The sequence below is a fragment of the Phalacrocorax aristotelis genome, chromosome 26, assembly GCF_949628215.1.
Source record: "Phalacrocorax aristotelis chromosome 26, bGulAri2.1, whole genome shotgun sequence".
NCBI classification, from domain to species: Eukaryota; Metazoa; Chordata; class Aves; order Suliformes; family Phalacrocoracidae; genus Phalacrocorax; species Phalacrocorax aristotelis.
The window spans coordinates 2,623,944-2,641,682 of NC_134301.1; the positions used below are offsets into that span (position 1 = coordinate 2,623,944).

Sequence of the window (17,739 nt, forward strand, 5' to 3'; positions counted from 1 at the left end):
CAAATTTTACTCTTAAAAAGCATGAGCAAGACAGCTCTGACAAGCCGGGAGACTCGCGGTATGCAGTGGTTAGTACAGTAGCAATTTTCTTATTTCCTTTCTTTTTTTTTTTTTTTCTTTCTTTTTCAGAACCTGAAAAGACCGATACCAACTGCTGCAGTCAGGCTTCGTGACAAGAAGTTGCTTTTCAGAGGAAGGAGCTGTAGTGCTCTGCTGGCCTGTCAGCAGATTTCTGACAACTCCAGACCCCGTTTGCCCTCGCAGCTGGGATTTTGCCATCCCGAACCAGATATCTGCCGTTCCCGCGTTGATACAAGGCGGTCTGTGAATTGCGGCTGCCAGCTACGTTGCTCAAGGGCGAGGACTCTGGTTTCCCCCCTCCTGTATAGCTGGACATTAGAGCAAACACGCCGAGATGTCTAAAAAGCAAAATACAAAAGGTAAGATGCATGTGAATGTGATATAATTAAATGCCAATAAGCAGCACTATCGATTCCAAAGTTATCAATTAGGGAAGGGGTTAATTGCTGTTGCTGTACTCCTTTCAAGGCTGCTGATGTCCCTTGACAGCCCATTGTCACTCTCTCGGTGACATCGTATAACCTGTTGGGTTTTGTGACATTTTTAGTAGCGTTTCAGTTGTCCAGCTGGACAGTTCTGCCTTCGAGTTCCTGAGTAATGTTAATATCGCATCCCTTTCACAGCTAGACAACAGGAGAAAAAAATATTGGTTAGTAGTTGGAGTTACGGGGCCAAACTTTTTTGTGGGGAGCTGGTTCGCGACTTCCCCTCGCTGGGTCTGGCCAGGGTGAATCTGAGGGGTCTCTGATGGGATTAACTCTGCCAAAACGTAGTCTTGTTCCTGGGGCAGCCCTTGTCCACGCTCTCGGAGTGCCCCAGGGACGCTGGGGTCTCGGGGTGGGCTGCTGTCTTGGACTTGCCTGCGGCACCACCTCGCCAGGAATCCAGCCAAGAAACAAGGCATCGAATCGGGGTGGGATGGCTGAGCTCAGGTCCTCACCTCCTGGGGCTGTGATTCAAACTAGGCCTACTTAAATAATTTTCCTTCGAGATAGGTAGGGAAGGGCAACGAGCAAGTTTGCGAGAAGCTTTTTCCCTTGCTTTGCCTCCAAATGCACAGGCTGGTTTTCCTTTTTCTGCCATCGCATGTTAAGTGGCAAAGCTGTTCTGGCGTTAAGCAGCTCATTTCAGTGAGGGATCTTATTTGTCGCGTGTGAAACATTAATTCCAAAGTGTGTGCGTGGTGGGGGGAGAAGGGGGATTGGGGGTTACGGTTCTCTCTTTATTTGAACCGACTACTAATTAATAATTTAAGGCGAATGGGTTTGACAATTCATGTCTTCTTCCTTGAGAGAAGAGCTTTTGTTCTCTGTGGATTTTTTTTTTTCTAGTAGCTTTGGCATAGAAATGGTGTCTACCTGAGGAGCCTGGCCGTCCTTTGACAGCTAGATCCATGCATGATTCAGAGCAATTAGTAACAGTTATGGAAATTATTGTATAGAGTAATTTTGGAGTGATTTTTAAAACGCTGTATTTGTATCTGTGCTCTCGAAGCCTCGGTACAAGTCACTAAGAAATTGAATTCTCTGATGCTGCAATCGTTGTGGCTGAGTACAGGTGGAGAGAAAAACGCACCTTGAAACAGCAGAAGAGAGTGCACGGGCCTAGGTGGGGGAACGGCAAGAGAGATCTGTAGGGGAAAACATGGGAAGCTGTTACTCTGAGGGAATTCAGGGGTTTGGCAAATCCCCAGCCGACGAGAAAGCCGGCACAGTCGCTGCTCTCGGGGTTGCTCGGCACAGTGTGTCAGAGAGAACCTGCTGGGAAGCGCTGGCAGGTATCGGGTTCCTCGAGAAAGGTAAAGGGATCTCAGCCATAAATATTTGACACTGAGCAGGAATGCAGAGTAGGCTTTAATTCGCCCTGCCACTGGGGATGTAAAATATGCCGTGCTTTGTTAAGCAGGCTCATCTCCAGTCGCGTGGCGGTGGCAATGGGGACGTAAGGGCAGGTGAGAGTTAAAGTCGCAGGCTCCTCTGGCTGCACCCTGTCCTGTTTGGACTGTGATTGAATTTTCAATTACTACTTTTCTGCTGCTCTAGGATGCTAATGTAGTCAACAAATACTTTCCAGTCCTCTGTAAAGGCGTGTACCTTGACCAGGTAAGGAATGTCTTTCCAGTTTCTCTGTCTTTCTGAAGCAAAACAAAACCCCTTTGCAGTGTAACAAAGGGCTGGTTGAGGAGCGCTGAGAGACAGGGAACAGACAGACCTATTTTAAATAACGCAGCAGTTTTGAAACCGAATCAGGAGCCCACCTGTTTCTTCTTCTTAGAAGTGCCACGGAACAGAGTGAACATCTGAGCTATTCAGAAGGGTATTTTTAAGACTTGTGAAAATGTATATGCAAAGTTTGGGCACAGAATCATGTTCTACTCCTGAATATTACTGGCTGTAAATAACTCTTTACTCAAAAGATCTGTGCTGAGGAGAAAATCGCTCAGTCTCTAAACCAGCCATGTAATTATTCCCATTCAAAATCTGAATGCGTGCATCCACGTGTAGGTCTGTGTCTGGGTTATGCTGGATGGCTCATTTCAGCTTTAGTATGTTCTATAAGGGATAATTTAGAATTTCGAAGGAAAGGGAGCCTCAGTGATGCCAGATCCCTAAATAAACGCTTCCCCAGAGTCTAGTAGGTTTGTTGGTTTGCTGCTGTCTGAACTGATCTTGGATCCTTAGCGCTTCTGTTTTTCCCCCAACACGAAGCACGTGCGCTCCCTCTCATCCCCCCTTCCGACTCGATTAATTGAGTTGAGTGAAAGCAGCCACCAGGCTCGGGAATGACTGGTGACCCCAGGATACAAAGCAATCACATAAATCTTGTTTCCATCGGACATCAGCTGCGTTTTTTGGCATGCAGGTTCCTGAATAAAACAGCACTCGGGTTCCTACTCATCTGGATCCATCAAGGAGCCGTTTTTAATTGATGGAAAACTGTCCTACGTGAATTTGAAAAGGCAGAAAGTTCTTTGGTATCGGTTGCTGGGAGGGGAGGGTTTCAGCTGGGGCGGTGTTAAGCAGCAGGGAGCCTGCACACCAGAGCCAAAAACCCCCAAATACGGGAGAAATTTCATTTGAAGCCCGTACTTTGTTTAACGACGCATCGATCAAGCAGAAGATACGGCTCTGCAGAAATCAGGCGTTGCTGACCGGGGCGGTGGCAAGCTCTTTGCTCGGCCTGCGTCCGGGTAACTTCTGGCAGCACTGGCAAACCGTGAGACTGCGGAGTTCCTCTGCGAGGCAGCCCTTGCTGTGAGTTGTGTTGAAAACACACAAAGGCGAATATCGAGCGTGTGTTCTGAGGCCTGCTAAATCGGGTCCTGGCTTGTGAGTGAGCTCGGGTGCGGTACGAGGATGCAGGTGGTGTCAGGAATTCACGGGCGCTTCAGCTGCATCACTCTGAGTGTGATGCTCTGGAAACGGGCAGGTTTCATTTAATTTTTCATTTTTCATGTGTAGATGGAAACTAGGTGGGAGGGGGAAGACCGTGTCCTGCAGTTTAAATTACCTTAATGGCTCTCTGGCTCCGCTGCCTTAGCTCCGCTGAAAGCTGATTGCCTTGCTTCACTGCTCGTCTGGCCAAAGCAGAAGGCGGAGCGCAGGTTAGAGCGGCGACGGGAAATGGCAGCGTGCCTGCCTCGGCTGGACCAGGTCGGTGACCCCGCAGCGTCACTCAGACCCGCTCTGCGGGTGCTTCCCCCGGCCCTGGGGAGCAGGGCGGGGGCTTCGGGGAGCTGCGTGCGGACGAGTCCCTGCCTTCGTGGCAAAAACGCCCGCTTTTTGCGTCAGCCGCAAACACCCAGTTTTAGCAGCATAACTTTGGGCGTATTCTAGTTGATTTGCAAGAAGTTAATTTGTATTCCAAATTTAATTTCTTTTTCCCCCCATTCTTCCAAGCTTTAAATGAATATGGTTTTATATTGGGCAGGTAGCCTGCGTTAATGCAGGGGCTAACCCTCTGCTGCCATCCAGCAGCCATCCAGCTGATCGGATGCTTCTGAGATCGGGTGTCTGGGAGGTTTAATTTGCTCACCTTGGACTGAACTCTTCAAATTGCGAGTCCATCTCTCGCCTGCGTGACCATATTCTATCTGAAGCGCAGCAAGTTTGTTTTCTTAATTACACCCTGGTGAACCGATGATGTTCCTGCAGCGGGTTTGGATTGAGAAGGCCATTTTGGGTGCTTGGCCCCTTAAAATTTGCTCGAGAAAATAAGAAAGTGGCATTTCTTGTTGAGACAGCTCTGAAGGGCAGCTGCCACCTCCGTGGGCTGGCTGTGTGCTGCAGGAGTATCACAGGGCTGTCCTTGGGCATTAAAATAGTTTCCACAACAGCTGATGGAGGTACCAAGCCCTGACTTTGAATGCACCCAGGCAGCAAGCAGGGACAGAAACGGAGCGAGCACAGCTTAGTGGCCCAACAGACCCGCTCAGATATCTTAATTCTGGGGAAGGGAGGGCTTAGGGTGGTGTGCGCTCATGCTTTTTGCCCTTGAATCATGGGGGAGGTTTGTGTTTCTATGTAGCTTTTTTTCCCTGATACCAAGGAAATGTTGTCTTGGCAGCAGCAAACCCAGAAACATTGATTCTAACCCCAGTTTTCTCTCTGATTCGTAAGGAGAGAGCTTAGAATTGGTACCTCTGTTGCCTGTTAGCAAGAACCATTCTTACAAGGGAAAAAAATAGCAGTCTGTGTTGATGTAATTTGTAAGGAAAAGCACGACACGCGAGAGATGCGAAATGCAGCCTGTGGTGGTCTGTTTGCTTCAAGTGCAGCGCCTGACGCCCTGGGAGCCCCGAAACCCCAGGAACCTTCCACGGGTGTAATCTCTTATGTGCCACTTTTGGAAATCCTGATTTTTTTTTTTTTATTCCCCACCCCCCACCCCTTCCCTGTACCCGTGGGTGCTTTGCTATGACCACAAGCACAGACTAATTAGAATAATGATATTCTGGCTTCTTTACTCTGTCCTGGGAAGATGCATTAATTCCTGTCCAGTCACCTCTGCAGTCCTGGGCACAGGCATCTCCCGATTCTCACAAGGCAGGGACTGCTGAAGATGCTTGTAATTAGAGCAAATTGGAGACGCTCTGAGTGAGCAGCGAGGCGCCGTTTCTTTCGGAGCTTTTTATTTCGCATTAGCCGAGGTCTCCCGCGCTATCCCTGGGAGAGCCGGCGCGGTTACCGTTGACCTGAAAAGCCACAGAGTCTATAAATGTTTCACGGTTTAACTGAATCTTGATTGCATGGCACTTCAGGTGGATATGCTGTCCAGCTCCCCAAAGCCGTCCTCCTGCGAGTGTCCTGGCTCTTGGAGCAGCATTTTTTTAACTTTCATGCGGGGTTTGTGCAAACTTGCCGCGAGCTGGCGTGTGGGTGCGGGGGGGCTCAAGCGCTGGACGGGGCCGGAGGAGCTGAACGCACACGTGTATCTGGCTGTACGGTTCCGTGAAGCGTGCTCCGGGGCGCCGGTTGGGACACAGCCTGTGTAGCTGTCGGGCTGGTGCTTTTAGTTCTTTTCCATGTCTCTGTATGAAATGACTGCCTGCCGTGGCTCAGAAGAGAGCCAGGACCCGGCTTGGCTTGGGGACTTGAGGAGGAAATAGTGGCCCCTGCTCTGACTTCCTCAAGGTGTCAGGTGTGAAGCTGCTTTATTCTGTGTGTCCTGGGAAGCAGAGCAGGCATTTGTAGTTTTAATTCTACAGGCATCTGTAGTTTTAATTCTTGCACGCCTTTCCTACAGAAAGGACCAATTAGTGGAGTTACGGGAGGAGCACATTGATATTTGGTAGGGTGGATTCTTCCTGGCATCGTTAGTGTTTCTGTTTAAGAGATCCTGTGTTATTAGTCCAATAAATAGCACTGAAACACACAAGTAAATGATTTGGGATGAATGATTTCTTACCGCCTCATGTTTCTGGAGGATGCAGTTGTGGACAGAGAAGCAATTAAGGCCGTTGGCGTCGTCTCTGGGGTTTATCACATCAGATCAACAGGGTAGCACTGCATGGTGTACGTTTTAATGCAGCAGAGATCAGTCTGAGTGTCTGCCTGACTCGTCACGTCAGACATGACATGCATAGTCTGAGCCCTGGCTTTGGGAAGGAGCCGTTCTTTCCCACAAGGATGTTGATTCCAAAATCCTGAAGTCACTGGTGGCCGCCAGAGTTCTGTCCACGTCGGCGTGAGCATTTTAAATTCTGTCCCTTTTTGCAAATACCCACTGTCACAAGAGACCCGAGTGCCAGCAGCCCTTTTAATGATGCTTGGGAGTGCTCAAGGGCAATATGAAATGGATATGGCGTAGTCTCCGTTGCATAATTTTTGCATGATAAACACTTTAACACCGGGAGGACTTGGGCCGTGGCGAAGCAACTGGAAGCTGGAGAAGCGGCTCGGAGCGAGGTGCCGACGAGCTCGGTCCCCTGTAAGACCAAGCACAAATGGAGATGTGGGAAAGGGATGGGATTGAGTAGCTGAAAATGTGCTGCATGGGGGAGCTGAACTTCATCTTTCCTGGCACCTGGGTCCTTGGTGGCTGCTCTGCAGTGAGGGTTTTGAAAAAAGATTGCTAATTCTCACTCAGTGATGGGAGTCTGAAAGCCATTTACAAGATTAAGGACTAGAAAGTTGGTAACTTGAACTTCTGTGAGCTTGGGAAACTTGAGAAAATCTTGCTCATGGGGCTGAAACGGGTAAGGACGGCGCGAGGAAGAATTTAACCATTCATCTGTAGCCTTAATAAGAGGCTGACCTTTCCATCATGTTCACAATTCTGTCACTGTATTTGGAGGCATCTCAGTTTAAATGCTACATCAATGTCTGGGAACCGCGGAAGTCAATGGTGTGTCTCAAAATCGCGTACGAGTTATTTAGAGGAGGTGAGGGAAAGAACATGAATCAGCAGCTTGGAATATCAGCTGAGCTAAAGCACAAAGGGCAGTGACCGAGCGAGCGCCCCCGCAGAGCACCCCGGTCTGCTGAAAGCATCCCTTCCCCCAGGCCGTCCCCAAAGCCCCCAGGCAGCCGTAGAAACCCACCTGAGGAGCTTTGCGGAAGAACCGGTGGTCTTGTACTTCGCCGACTCCATGCGGGGCTCGAGGCATCAAAGCACCCGCAAGCAAATGCCCTCCTAGGAAACCTGCCTGTGGCTTTGCGCACGCCTGGAGAGCCCCTGGAGAGGGGCTGCTGGCGCAGAACAGGAGCGCTTCAAACCTCTGGGGTCCGGCCATCAGCCCCCGCCCAGGGACACACGTTCTTGTGGAGTCCAAACGCGGCTAAAATACCGGTTTGAAGTATGTTCTGTTGTAGTAAAACACAGCTATGAACAGCTATATCCCTTTGCTTCGGCAAACCTGGAATTTAGCCTGCTCAGACCCTTGGCAGGAAAATCAAGCGTGAATTTGTGATAGCAGGTACTGGTAAGGATCTCAGTGAAACGGTAGGGCCTGCAGATTTATGTGACCTTTGCTCGCTGGCAGGGAGCAAACCTGTTGGTGATGGCTGTCTCAATTATGGGTCTCTTTTGGAACATATAAGCATTACCTTGGAGATTATAGCTGGCAGGGAACACAAGCTGCTGGATCTTCAAACCCATTTATCAGTCTGCTTGCCATTTGTATCTCCAGGTGGAGGAAATTGTTAACCACGCTGCTCGAAGGCTCTAGCGCTTTTGTTAACGCTTTATTGCTGGTCTCAGTAAAAGATTAATACGGAGATGGAGGAGCGGTACTGGTCCGGTCTGCTTCAGCAATCTTCTGTTCCGCACCAGCCCTGCTGGGGCTTGTGTTTTTTAGCTTGTGGATTTGATCCATGGTGGGTTGGTTTAAACTGGCCTAGAGCTGAGTATATTGGCTGCTCGAGTTCAGTGGGGGGCACTGGCAAACCAGAACCACCTTGGGGATACCTGGGCTGAGCAGAACTTGGTCCTTAAACAAGGCTGCAGTACCGTACGTTTACTCTCAGCAGCTAGTAATCCTCTGCTAACCAGCTGACAGAATTAGCCAGCGAGCGCCGTACGTTTGTAGGATTTCAATTTTCTCCTTGGCAAAGTAACAACTCAGAGCTGACCTCTTGCTTCGTATCTTTCGAAATGTCTCTCGGTGCCTGTTGTTCAGAAGAGAGCTTCCCTCTCCTTTGTCTTCACAGATCCGTCTGGGTTTATTTTTGATGTGCAGTCCAATACTGTGATGGCCCAAGGAGGAACCTTTGAAAACATGAAGGAGAAGGTAAATGTGTCTTCCGAGACTTTAACTCACCACATGCCGTGGAAGAGCTCCTGAACGCTGTATCTTCATCTCCTCTCTGAGATGAAATATGCTTCTGTCTGGGAGCTAACTGCAGCTCTGTCAAAAGCAAAATTTTATTCAGGGTAAATCGTCCTGGCACATTAAAGTTTCATAAGGAAGCCATCGTTTACGAAGTCATCGCTTACGGTTTTTAGACTGCTCGCGGAAGGGTTGCCGTAGGCTCCGTGTGGGGTAAAGCAAATGGTTTACACGTTTCCCTGTTTTCTTCTCTGCAGATCAGCGCGGTGCGTGCAATAGTCCCCAACAGGAGCAACAACGAGATTGTCCTCGTGCTGCAGCACTTTGACAACTGTGTGGACAAGACGGTGCAAGCCTTTATGGAAGGTAACTGCGGCTGGTTTCTCGGCGGGGTTTGTGGCTTCGTAACTCGTACGTACTGCGTTGGGGGACCTGCTTCGGAAGCAGCAGCGGCCCTCGTGCAGGAAGGGCTGCGTGCGGTAAGAACACCGGCTAGCAGAAGCTCATGTAGCTTCTCGGCACATCCAAGTACAGGCTTGGATGATTCTCTTCCCAAGTTTTAGTTGGTGTTTGTTCAACTAGGGGTCAGGGCAGAGATGAGCGTTCGATAGCTCCTTAGATAAAGGAGGCTTGATACTCAATTACAGAAACTCTCGTTTTTATGTGCAAAATGAGAATGCCTTCAGTGTCGGTAGCTGCTGTTTGTACTTTGAACCCTGGCTCACAGATCTTCTCTTGGGCCTGGCTGGCATGCTGCATTAGGTGGATTTTCTGACCTTGGACAAACGGCTGTTGCTGGTGACAGTGCCTGTCACTTTGCAGCTCTTATTTCCGTGCTGGCCACCGCTGACAAGTGCGCTTTGCCGCTGGCCTGCAGAAGGTATGACAGCTATTCCTCAGACTGTGGGCATCCTGACACGGTCAGTGCCTCTGGGGAGAGAAGGCCAGCAGATACCTGACCTGAACGCAACCTTTGAGCTCAGAACATGCTCCAGCAGGGTTCCAGGTACCTAAACCTTTAGTAGGACAGAGCCAAAGAGAAGATTTTTTTTATTTTATTTTACTTTTTTCCCCCGGAAAGAGCTGGCACTGTGGTGTAAGGGAGTAGTCCCGTTCAGCAGCATCTTGACAAAGCAAAAATGAAACAGATACCTTTATCATATCACCTAAGACAATTGAAACTTAGCTGCGGGAAGTGTTACACCTGGCTCCAGGTATGGAGGCACTTCCACGTAACCGGGAAAGAACTGGCGTGGGTGCCTCGTCCACTGCTCATCTCGCCGCATTTCATTTCAGGCAATGCCAGTGAAGTACTGAAAGAATGGACTGTAACAGGCAAAAAAAAGGTAACGCCTTTTAAATATACTTTGCTAAGCCATTTATCTTTTTATTTTGAGGATTTAGGCTACAGGGAACAGTAGGCATTCCTCGTGATTTAGATGGGAAAAGAAACCAAAGAGCAAACGTGTGTGTTGCCGTTAGCGGAACGGGCGCACGGAGGTAGTCACTGGGTTATCGGGTGCCTTGCTGTTCAGGGCAGTGATTTACACGGCAACTCAGTGCGAGTTGTAAACGTCGTCTCCTCGCCACGTTTGCATTTGATTTAGTTGTCAGACACGTTGTGCCGAATGTAGCATGTGAAAAAAAAAAAAAAGGTTCTAGACTTTCTGTCCTTACAATCACTTTCATTCCGCTGACCCTCTACCAGACCCCTAATCCGCACACGCAGCCCCACGCTGAAGTAAATCTTTATCAGGTCCATTTATTTCAACGGAGCTCTGTAATTCACTGTTCAGATAGTCATGCTGTTCCATTTTTCATCGGTAACCTTTGGAGCTGAACAGTTGTGTTTAATGCTGAGCTCTGTGGAAATATATTTCTTTGTCACGTAAGCTTTCTCTAGTGCTTTGCCTAGTTCTTTGCTCAGACCTCTGTGAAAGGGTTAAATAAAGGTTTGCAAAGTTCCAGTACTTGATATTATAATATCTAAATCCACCAGGACAAGAATAAAATCATAATTATTCAAAACGACTCCATTGAATACGTGTAAAGCACCGGCATGAGATGGAGAGGGGGAGGAATGTGACTGAAGAGCCCTGTGGTGGGAAACGAGGGGCGTTTTATCAGGGCAAGGCCTAGCAGAGCACCCCGGCAGCTGCACCCTGCCAGTGAGCACCCCCAGAAGCGGCCCGGCTGGTGCTGCGGCTTGCAGCTGCAAACCTCGCTGCTCTTTCCCGTCGGTTACGCAGCCTTCATCTGATGGCCGGCGCACTGCTCTTGTTGGCACGCCATCGGAGAGGATAATGTATTCGCGCCTCATTAATGCCACTATATCTGTCCTCATTGTTGACTAAATCCCTCCTCCTGTTAATAGGATCAACAGCCAGGCTGGCTGAAAAAGCACTTAATTCAGCTACTTTCAGCCAGTAAGCATAAGCTTAATTTTCCCTTCAGGAATTAAGCTTAACATTTTTTTTTTCCCCCGCTTTGTGGTGTGGATACCTAATCCTTAGAACAAGAAGAAGAAAACCAAACCGAAACCGCAAGCTGGCTCGAGCCCTGGCCTCCCAGACCCCGGTAAATTGGTGTCCACTGAAGAGGAGCAGTCGGCCAACTCCGAGAAGGGTGGAATTAACGGTTTCCATGTCAACGGCTGCGCCCACGACACGGAGTCTGTGGACTCGCTCAGCGAAGGTTTGGATGCACTTTCAATTGATGCCAGAGAGCTGGAGGATTGCGAGTCTGCGGCACCAGACATGCCTGATAGAACAGGTTAGTCTCTATGAAGTAGCGCAGGAGATGGGCACCGAGCGTTTAAAAAGCAGAGGAGCCGCCTCCTGCGTTTTTGTGTTCCTTCTTAGTTTTGGGTCAGCTTTGCATACTGATTTGCTTGGACGGCTCTTCACGAAAGAGCAGCTCACCTTGATTTCTGATTATTATTTTTTTTGCTTGTTGTGATAAAGAGGCGTTCAGTGTTCTGCTGCGCTCTTCGTGTTCCCCTTTAAACGAGTGTGCTTTTCTACAGCAGTGCCTGAACTAGCGAACGGAATAGCAGACTTTGACACAAAATCGCTCATCATGCATCCTTCCCAGAGCCCTTCGTCTCTTAGACAGCGGCCTGAGCAGAGGAGCGCTAGCAGGTCTCTGTCCAGAACAGCAGCGAGCAGTTCAATTCCTGCGTCCCTGTCTGTAACGCGGCTGGAAGATGTTCCCGTTTCACCTGCAAACAAGAAGCTAGGTAAGGCCCTGAGGGTCTGTGCGCTCTCCGATGCCGGAGCAGGTTGCTGCTGGCCAACTTCTCACCGCCTCTTCTGCGGTGTCGCTCACAGACATGGTGGTGAGGCGTACTGGACTTTGATTTTAATGCGAGCTAACATGCTGCTGATTATCTGGTCAGTAACTTGCACTCCACTCCTCCTCTTCCCTACACGCAGCAGGAATCTTGACAGCAGTTTAGATGTAGTGCCTGGAGCCGCAAACCCGTATGTGCGAGAGAAGCAGGGGAGGAAGCAGCCAGTCTCGCTGCATACGCTTAGCCCATTCTTCTGCGTGCTCTGTCACAGAGCCTTTAGGTTGTTTCTCATCTTTTGTGAGAATTTGTTGAAAGGCCAGAAGTCCGGATGAGCCCCGTTACAAGAAGTGACAGCCGCCTTCTCCTGCATTTTTCTCTTCCCCTCTTCCGTGTGCTCCTCCGCAGCTGAGTTCTTACGATAACAAGCGGGGACAGGAGGGACCTCAGGGACCCCGATTGTGATCGCGGTGGTTGTACTTGGCTTAGGGAGATGAGGTGGTGGTAGTTCACCTCCGTGCTGCGTGGGCAAGCTGTAACAAGCAGCTGTTAATGTAGCTTGGCAGGGGCCAACTGCGCTCCAGCGGGCTCCAGAGAGCGTGGGCAAGGTGATGTACCCTGCTGGCGAGCCGAGACACGGGGACCAACCTTGGCAGCGATAACCGATCCTTTTAGCTCCTGGTTTGAGGAAAGAGCCTTAATTTTCGTTTCCTAGATAATTCCCCTCCCCAGGGAAACAGTCGTTTCATATCATTTAGTGATACGGTGTGTTGGTCTTTGGAGTAGGCCGCGTTTCACTTGGCCCCAGTCCCTAGCACAAAAGCAACTCGGAGATGCGTTTGATTTCTCTCATGTATTTGAAAATGCGGAGGGACATCCCTGCCCATAAAAGGAAATTCTACAAGCCTTGGGAGAACTTGCCCCAATAAGAAAATCTCTCAAACTGTCCCTGCTGAACCTAGTGCCTTTGTAACAGGGAAGGGGAAGAAAAATTCAAAACCAAGCATTGTATAGCTTTAAAATAAGAGAGAAAGCCATCTTTAGATTTATCTCTGCTGGGAGGATTTAGCAGTGTGATTGACATGGCCGTTTGAGTTCACTCTGTCTCTTGGTAGGTTCTAATATTGAAAAATCGGTGAAGGATCTCCAGCGCTGCACCGTTTCGCTGGCTCGGTACCGGGTCGTGGTGAAGGAGGAAATGGATGCTTCCATTAAGAAGATGAAGCAGGTCTTTGCTGAACTGCAGAGTAGGTAAGTTAAATGTAGGGAGAGATCCAGGTGCTAAGGCTTAAGACCAATACATTTGGAATAAGACTTCTGTTTTCCAGTCAGATTCATGACCTGCTTGTTTGCCCTCCTGCCCAAGCGCTGTGCTTCAGCGTGTCATAAAGAATAAACTGGAGTCTAAAGTCCCGTCCTCTGCATTTTTTAGAAGCTGCCTTTGCGGGCAGCTTTGCAAAGCCTGCGTTTGAGCTGTCGTCCCACACGTGTGGTGGGATGTTCAAGGCTTTGGTGTGTCCATCGGGGCCTTTGATGCACGGTGGCTCCGTGTCGGTACAAGACAGTTGTCCTGACCGTCATAAAGTCATTTTAGACAGAGATAATATGAGGAACTTGCCAGATAACGCGCTGCCAGTGAGGTACCAATATTAGCTGTGCTGGAAGGAGCACTGTTGGGAGCTCAGGGTGCAGTAGGGTGGGTCTTTTAGAAACAAACATTCATATCTGAAATCTTCAAATCTTGTTTGAGCGTAACATGGAAGAGAGGGATCCTTTTGAAGGTAGGTACGCGTTAGAGGTCACCCTGTGCAGCATCGCTTCCCCCATTGCAAGCCAAGCTTTTAACACTGTGCATGATGTTCCCTACGAGTGTAATCAAGTCTTTTTTTTAATGAACATCTTTATCGGTTTGGATAAGTGCTTTACGATGATATTGCGAGAGGCCTAACGATCAGATACACTCGCTGTCTTGGCTGACGGAGTCTATTACTGAGAAATTGTTGTTCTTGGTTACACAAATACAACTGCTTTCGGTAAAGAAATACTGATAAGAAGCCGCACAGCGTTCTCCTTGCCCAGAGTGAGTAACGTCTGACAAGTAACTAAAATGCTGTGATCGCATGGAAGGGTTAAAGGAGATACTTGGCAGACTTGCAAATCTGCGTCAAAAGCTGTCTATGTCTGCAAACTGCCTGTGGCCTCCAAGGCAAGAGTATTTAGCGCAGTGATGTAGAGCGCCGTATTCTGAAGCCTTTTAGCAAATTCAGTTGTTCGGTGCGGACTTTTCCTTGGGCTCGTACTTTTGTTGAACTCTGCCACCGGGAAGTGCTCTCCAGAAGTAAGAGGAACGCTGTCCTGTGTTGAAATTCAGCGTGTGCTAAAAATAGTGACAAAAATGTTCATAGATGACTCTTAAACTTACCTGAGGAGACTAGACCAAGCTGGAGGGGTAGGGTTAAAGGTGTCCGTGCGCCCTGACCTGCGTTTTCGTGCTGAGAGTTGTGGTCTCCGAGGCAAAGCCGGGTGTGGAGCTCCCGGCACCTCCCGTCCTTCAGAAAAGCTGCCGTGCAAGGGGATTTACCTTGCCAACAGCTGAGGGATTTGCAGCTCTAACTCAAGTTTGGCTTTATGAATATTATTTCTTATTTTATTAGTGGCTTTGACTACTGATTCACTGCGTACAGTGGGGTTTTGTTGAGTTTTTTTGCCTCCCTTCTATACAGTCTCAACATCTGTAAAAACCTCTCCCTGGTATGGAAAATGTCATTCTTTTGGATACCGTGTCTGGTTCCATCTTAGTAGCTCCTCGCCCTTTGACTTATGTTATCATCTATAAAACACCTGCGTCATGTTTGGAGAGGTTAAAGACTCAAGTCCAGTCCTGCCGCGTTGCCCCGATAAGCTGAGCCGGCAGCAGGCGAAGCAGGACGTGCGGTTCCGTGAGCGGGGGGGCGAATGCACGCCTGGAACGGGGCCACCGGGAACCTCCTTCAACAAATGCCAAGCGAAGGAGGTGCCCAGCAGGATGCCAGCTCTGAGCAATTGATAAGCGGTGACTCTGCAGCCGGGGCTGTTTGGCTGCGCAGAAAGAGGTTCACTTTCCTTTTCCCAGAAGTGATGCAGTTGCCGGTGAGCTGAGCTGTAAATTGTACCTTCGCTTCTTTTTTTTTTTTTTGTTGTTTTTCCAACTCCCTTCGTGACCCAGGGAATAATTAGTGTATTCTTAAATCCTACAGCACAAGGCAGGATCCAGTAGTTAAATCCTCTTGCTGAATTTTACTCTCCAGCTGGCTTTCTACCAACGCAAAGCCTGGTTTAAAAGCAGGTTTGTTCAACTGAAACAGGATATTTAAGTAGCAAAGCTTGAACTGGTTTAACTTCTGCCTGTCAGGGCTGCCCTTCAGATGTCCTTTTAACCGCTGAGGCTTCCTAGAGTTCTTGACCTTGCATCTTCTCTCGCTAGACAGCGTGCTTGTACTAGGCCTGTGGTCTGTAGGTAGGGGAGGGTGAAGAAGGAGAGCCTAATGCTGGGGTCATGCCTGTCTCAGTCTCTGAAATCCATCCTGTTTGGGTAGCAGGTGTAGCAGTAGCTGCTTTGGCTTCCTATTTTGAGAGGATTTGCTCCTCCAGGCTGGAGATGATGGGGTAACCTGAACTAGGGAATCCTCATAGTCCTTAATTTCCTGAATATTTTGCACATCAGGCAAAAAAAAACCCGAGCCTTTGCGAGTTCAGCTTGAGCACCGTGTGCCGAGGCGGGCCTGGGGCAGGGTTTGGGGTTTCTCGCTGCCGAGATCGCCGCTGCGTGCCTCGCGCTGCGGATCGCCCTTGCTTCCTCATGGCGGAGCTGCCAGGCGTGCTTCCCGCCACCTTCAATTGCGGGTGGCCTTTGAGATCCTTGTTTCAGCGCCAAGGAAAACCGACCCCGAATCCCTTCGCGTGCTTGTGCAAACAGCTGTTGTCTTTCGGGAGCAGACAGCACCTCGCAGGCACTGCTCGGCCGAGCCGGCTTGCAGCTGGGAGCATCTCTTCCGTGGCTGGGTCACAACCGAGTATTCAGCACTATTTCATCCTCAGCAGTTATCGGTTTATCTGCTTCCCCTTTCTCTTCCTTGTGCTCTTCTTAAATGTCCTTTCTTAAAGCCCAGCCCTTCTGGCAGGGGGCAGACACGCTCCCCGGCCTGCATGGGGTCGTGTCCCAGGCCAGAGCCATCGAGTAGGGAAGGTGTGTTCCCGAACGGATCCGGCAGAAGGAAGGGAGTGAGTTTGACGAGGAGCGGCGGGGTCTGATGCGCGTCACTCATCACGCAAACCTCGGGCAAAGCCGCTTGACCTCTGTGCCTCAGCCAGCCCAACTGTAAAATTGGGTAAAGGACTCCAGCTGAGCTCTGCTGAGTAAATTAAATTACCGAGAGACGCAAGCCATGATCTGTGCCAAGGTGCGTGCGTGTGTGCCTGCAGCCCGGCGGAGAAAGCCCAGAATGGCCCATATAAAGTGGGTGTTGGCTCGGCAGGGGCTGGGTGTGTGCCTGTGTGTTCAGGGAGGAGGCGCAGGGGTAAGGCGCAGCACAGCCGAGTTGTGCAGCACGAGAGCCACACGGCTGTTCCCTGCCCTCGAATGAATCACTAAGGCCGCATTCGCACCCGTGTCTCTCCGAGCGCCGGCGGATTCCCGCTGCTGATGCGGCTCTGGGCAGAAGGCAGCTGGGGTATCTCCCCTTATGCTGCCCGTCGGTGTTGCAGAGCCAGGTTGATGCGCTCTGGGGATGGCTGGAAACAAGGTGAAGCCTTATTAGCGTAGCTTCTGACACGCGTTGTTGTATTTGCGCAGTTGGGCTGAGAGTGCCTGACCTGGATCAGGCCCCTGCTGTGCTACGAGCCGAAACAATTCCTGCCCTGAAAAAGGCAGATGGACAGAGCGATAAATCAACAGAAGCAGCCAAATGTCAAAGCTGCTGTTCAGGGGAATTGTTTAAATTGATCTTGCCTCAGCCCTCTCTGACATGCAGAGGAGCAGGAGCGGTGGTTTCAGTTTGCATATCAGATGGTCTGTGGTTTCCCTTTCAGATGGTCGCTAAAATAAATATTCTTCCCGTTTTCAAGCAAACCTTTCTCACTAAAAAAAGCGTGTCGTCGGTGTTGAAGGGCTGACCCTGCGCACCGCTAATATCTCAGTACCGTTTAGCGTCTGCGCTGCAAGTATCATGCAGCTACGCGAGAGGAAGACTCAGTTTCTGCTTTCTAAATATAAGAGCAGAAAGGAGCCCTATTGATAGGCTGGATGTCGAAGGCATCCAAGCCGCCGGCAGCAGCTGAGCGAAGGTGAGCTGCAGCGGTGCAGGCTGAGGGCGTTGGAGGCGTAGCTTAGAGCGAAGCACAAAAGAAGCGTTTGCAGGGAGGGAGTCTGCAAGGGTCTGGATTCCTTATGGTGAAGAACAGAGCTGCAACTGGTACCTGCCCCTGTCCAGAATGGGAGGACTGGTATTTCCTCTCCTGCTTCCACCGTAACCTGAGTTACTTGTGTGCACATCTCGAGGGGCAAGAGCCGCCTTTGCACGGCCTGTGGGCAGCGGTTATGGGGTGCTCCCCCTCACCGGAGGGTGCTCGATAGCCTGAATTCGCTAAACGTGGCCAGGCACTAGCTGTGCCGTTCTGCTTGCGGAGAGGCTGCCGCCGTGATGCCCGAGGGAATTGCGGTCTCATGGCAACAGACACACTTGAGGCACGCTGGAGCCTCCTGGCGAGTGGCGATGCTTCGCTGTGACCTGCTCAGGTGTTCCCTCCGTGGCCAAAAAGTCCTCAGACCGTAAGAGACTCCCGGATCTTGGACGTGTGTGGCTCCGGGTGAGCTGCCGGCTGCGTGGTGGCGGCTGGCGGGAGGACGCGTCCTTGTACCTGCACCACGTGGAAGGGTCTGGTGTGGGTCCCGCAGCCCTGTGGGGGTCAGCGGGGTACGCGCCTCCTGAGAAGCGGCACGGAGCACTGGAATCCGGGTTTCTGGGTTGGCGGGCCAATTTGGTAGGCTTCGACGAGCTAATGAAGGCGTAAATGTGAAGCGCTGCTTCTTCCCAGTGTGGCACCCGAGAGGCTGCCTGGGAGG

At 50.3% G+C, this 17,739-nt stretch overlaps 1 protein-coding gene across 10 annotated transcripts in view; it reads left to right on the forward strand.

Moving 5' to 3' along the window:
• Nucleotides 1–17,739, forward strand: part of SPATS2 (spermatogenesis associated serine rich 2) — a 32,351-nt gene that overhangs the window by 8,749 nt on the left and 5,863 nt on the right. For 8 of the 10 annotated variants that reach the window (XM_075075757.1, XM_075075759.1, XM_075075762.1 and 5 more), the window contains 7 exons: nt 130–440; nt 8,232–8,311; nt 8,608–8,716; nt 9,647–9,696; nt 10,864–11,122; nt 11,376–11,588; nt 12,755–12,890. In XM_075075757.1, the coding sequence (XP_074931858.1) occupies nt 416–440; nt 8,232–8,311; nt 8,608–8,716; nt 9,647–9,696; nt 10,864–11,122; nt 11,376–11,588; nt 12,755–12,890 (872 nt within the window). In that variant the 5' untranslated portion in view covers nt 130–415. The remainder of the gene's footprint in view (nt 1–129; nt 441–8,231; nt 8,312–8,607; nt 8,717–9,646; nt 9,697–10,863; nt 11,123–11,375; nt 11,589–12,754; nt 12,891–17,739) is intronic. The other 2 variants (XM_075075766.1, XM_075075765.1) reach the window with 1 other exon arrangement.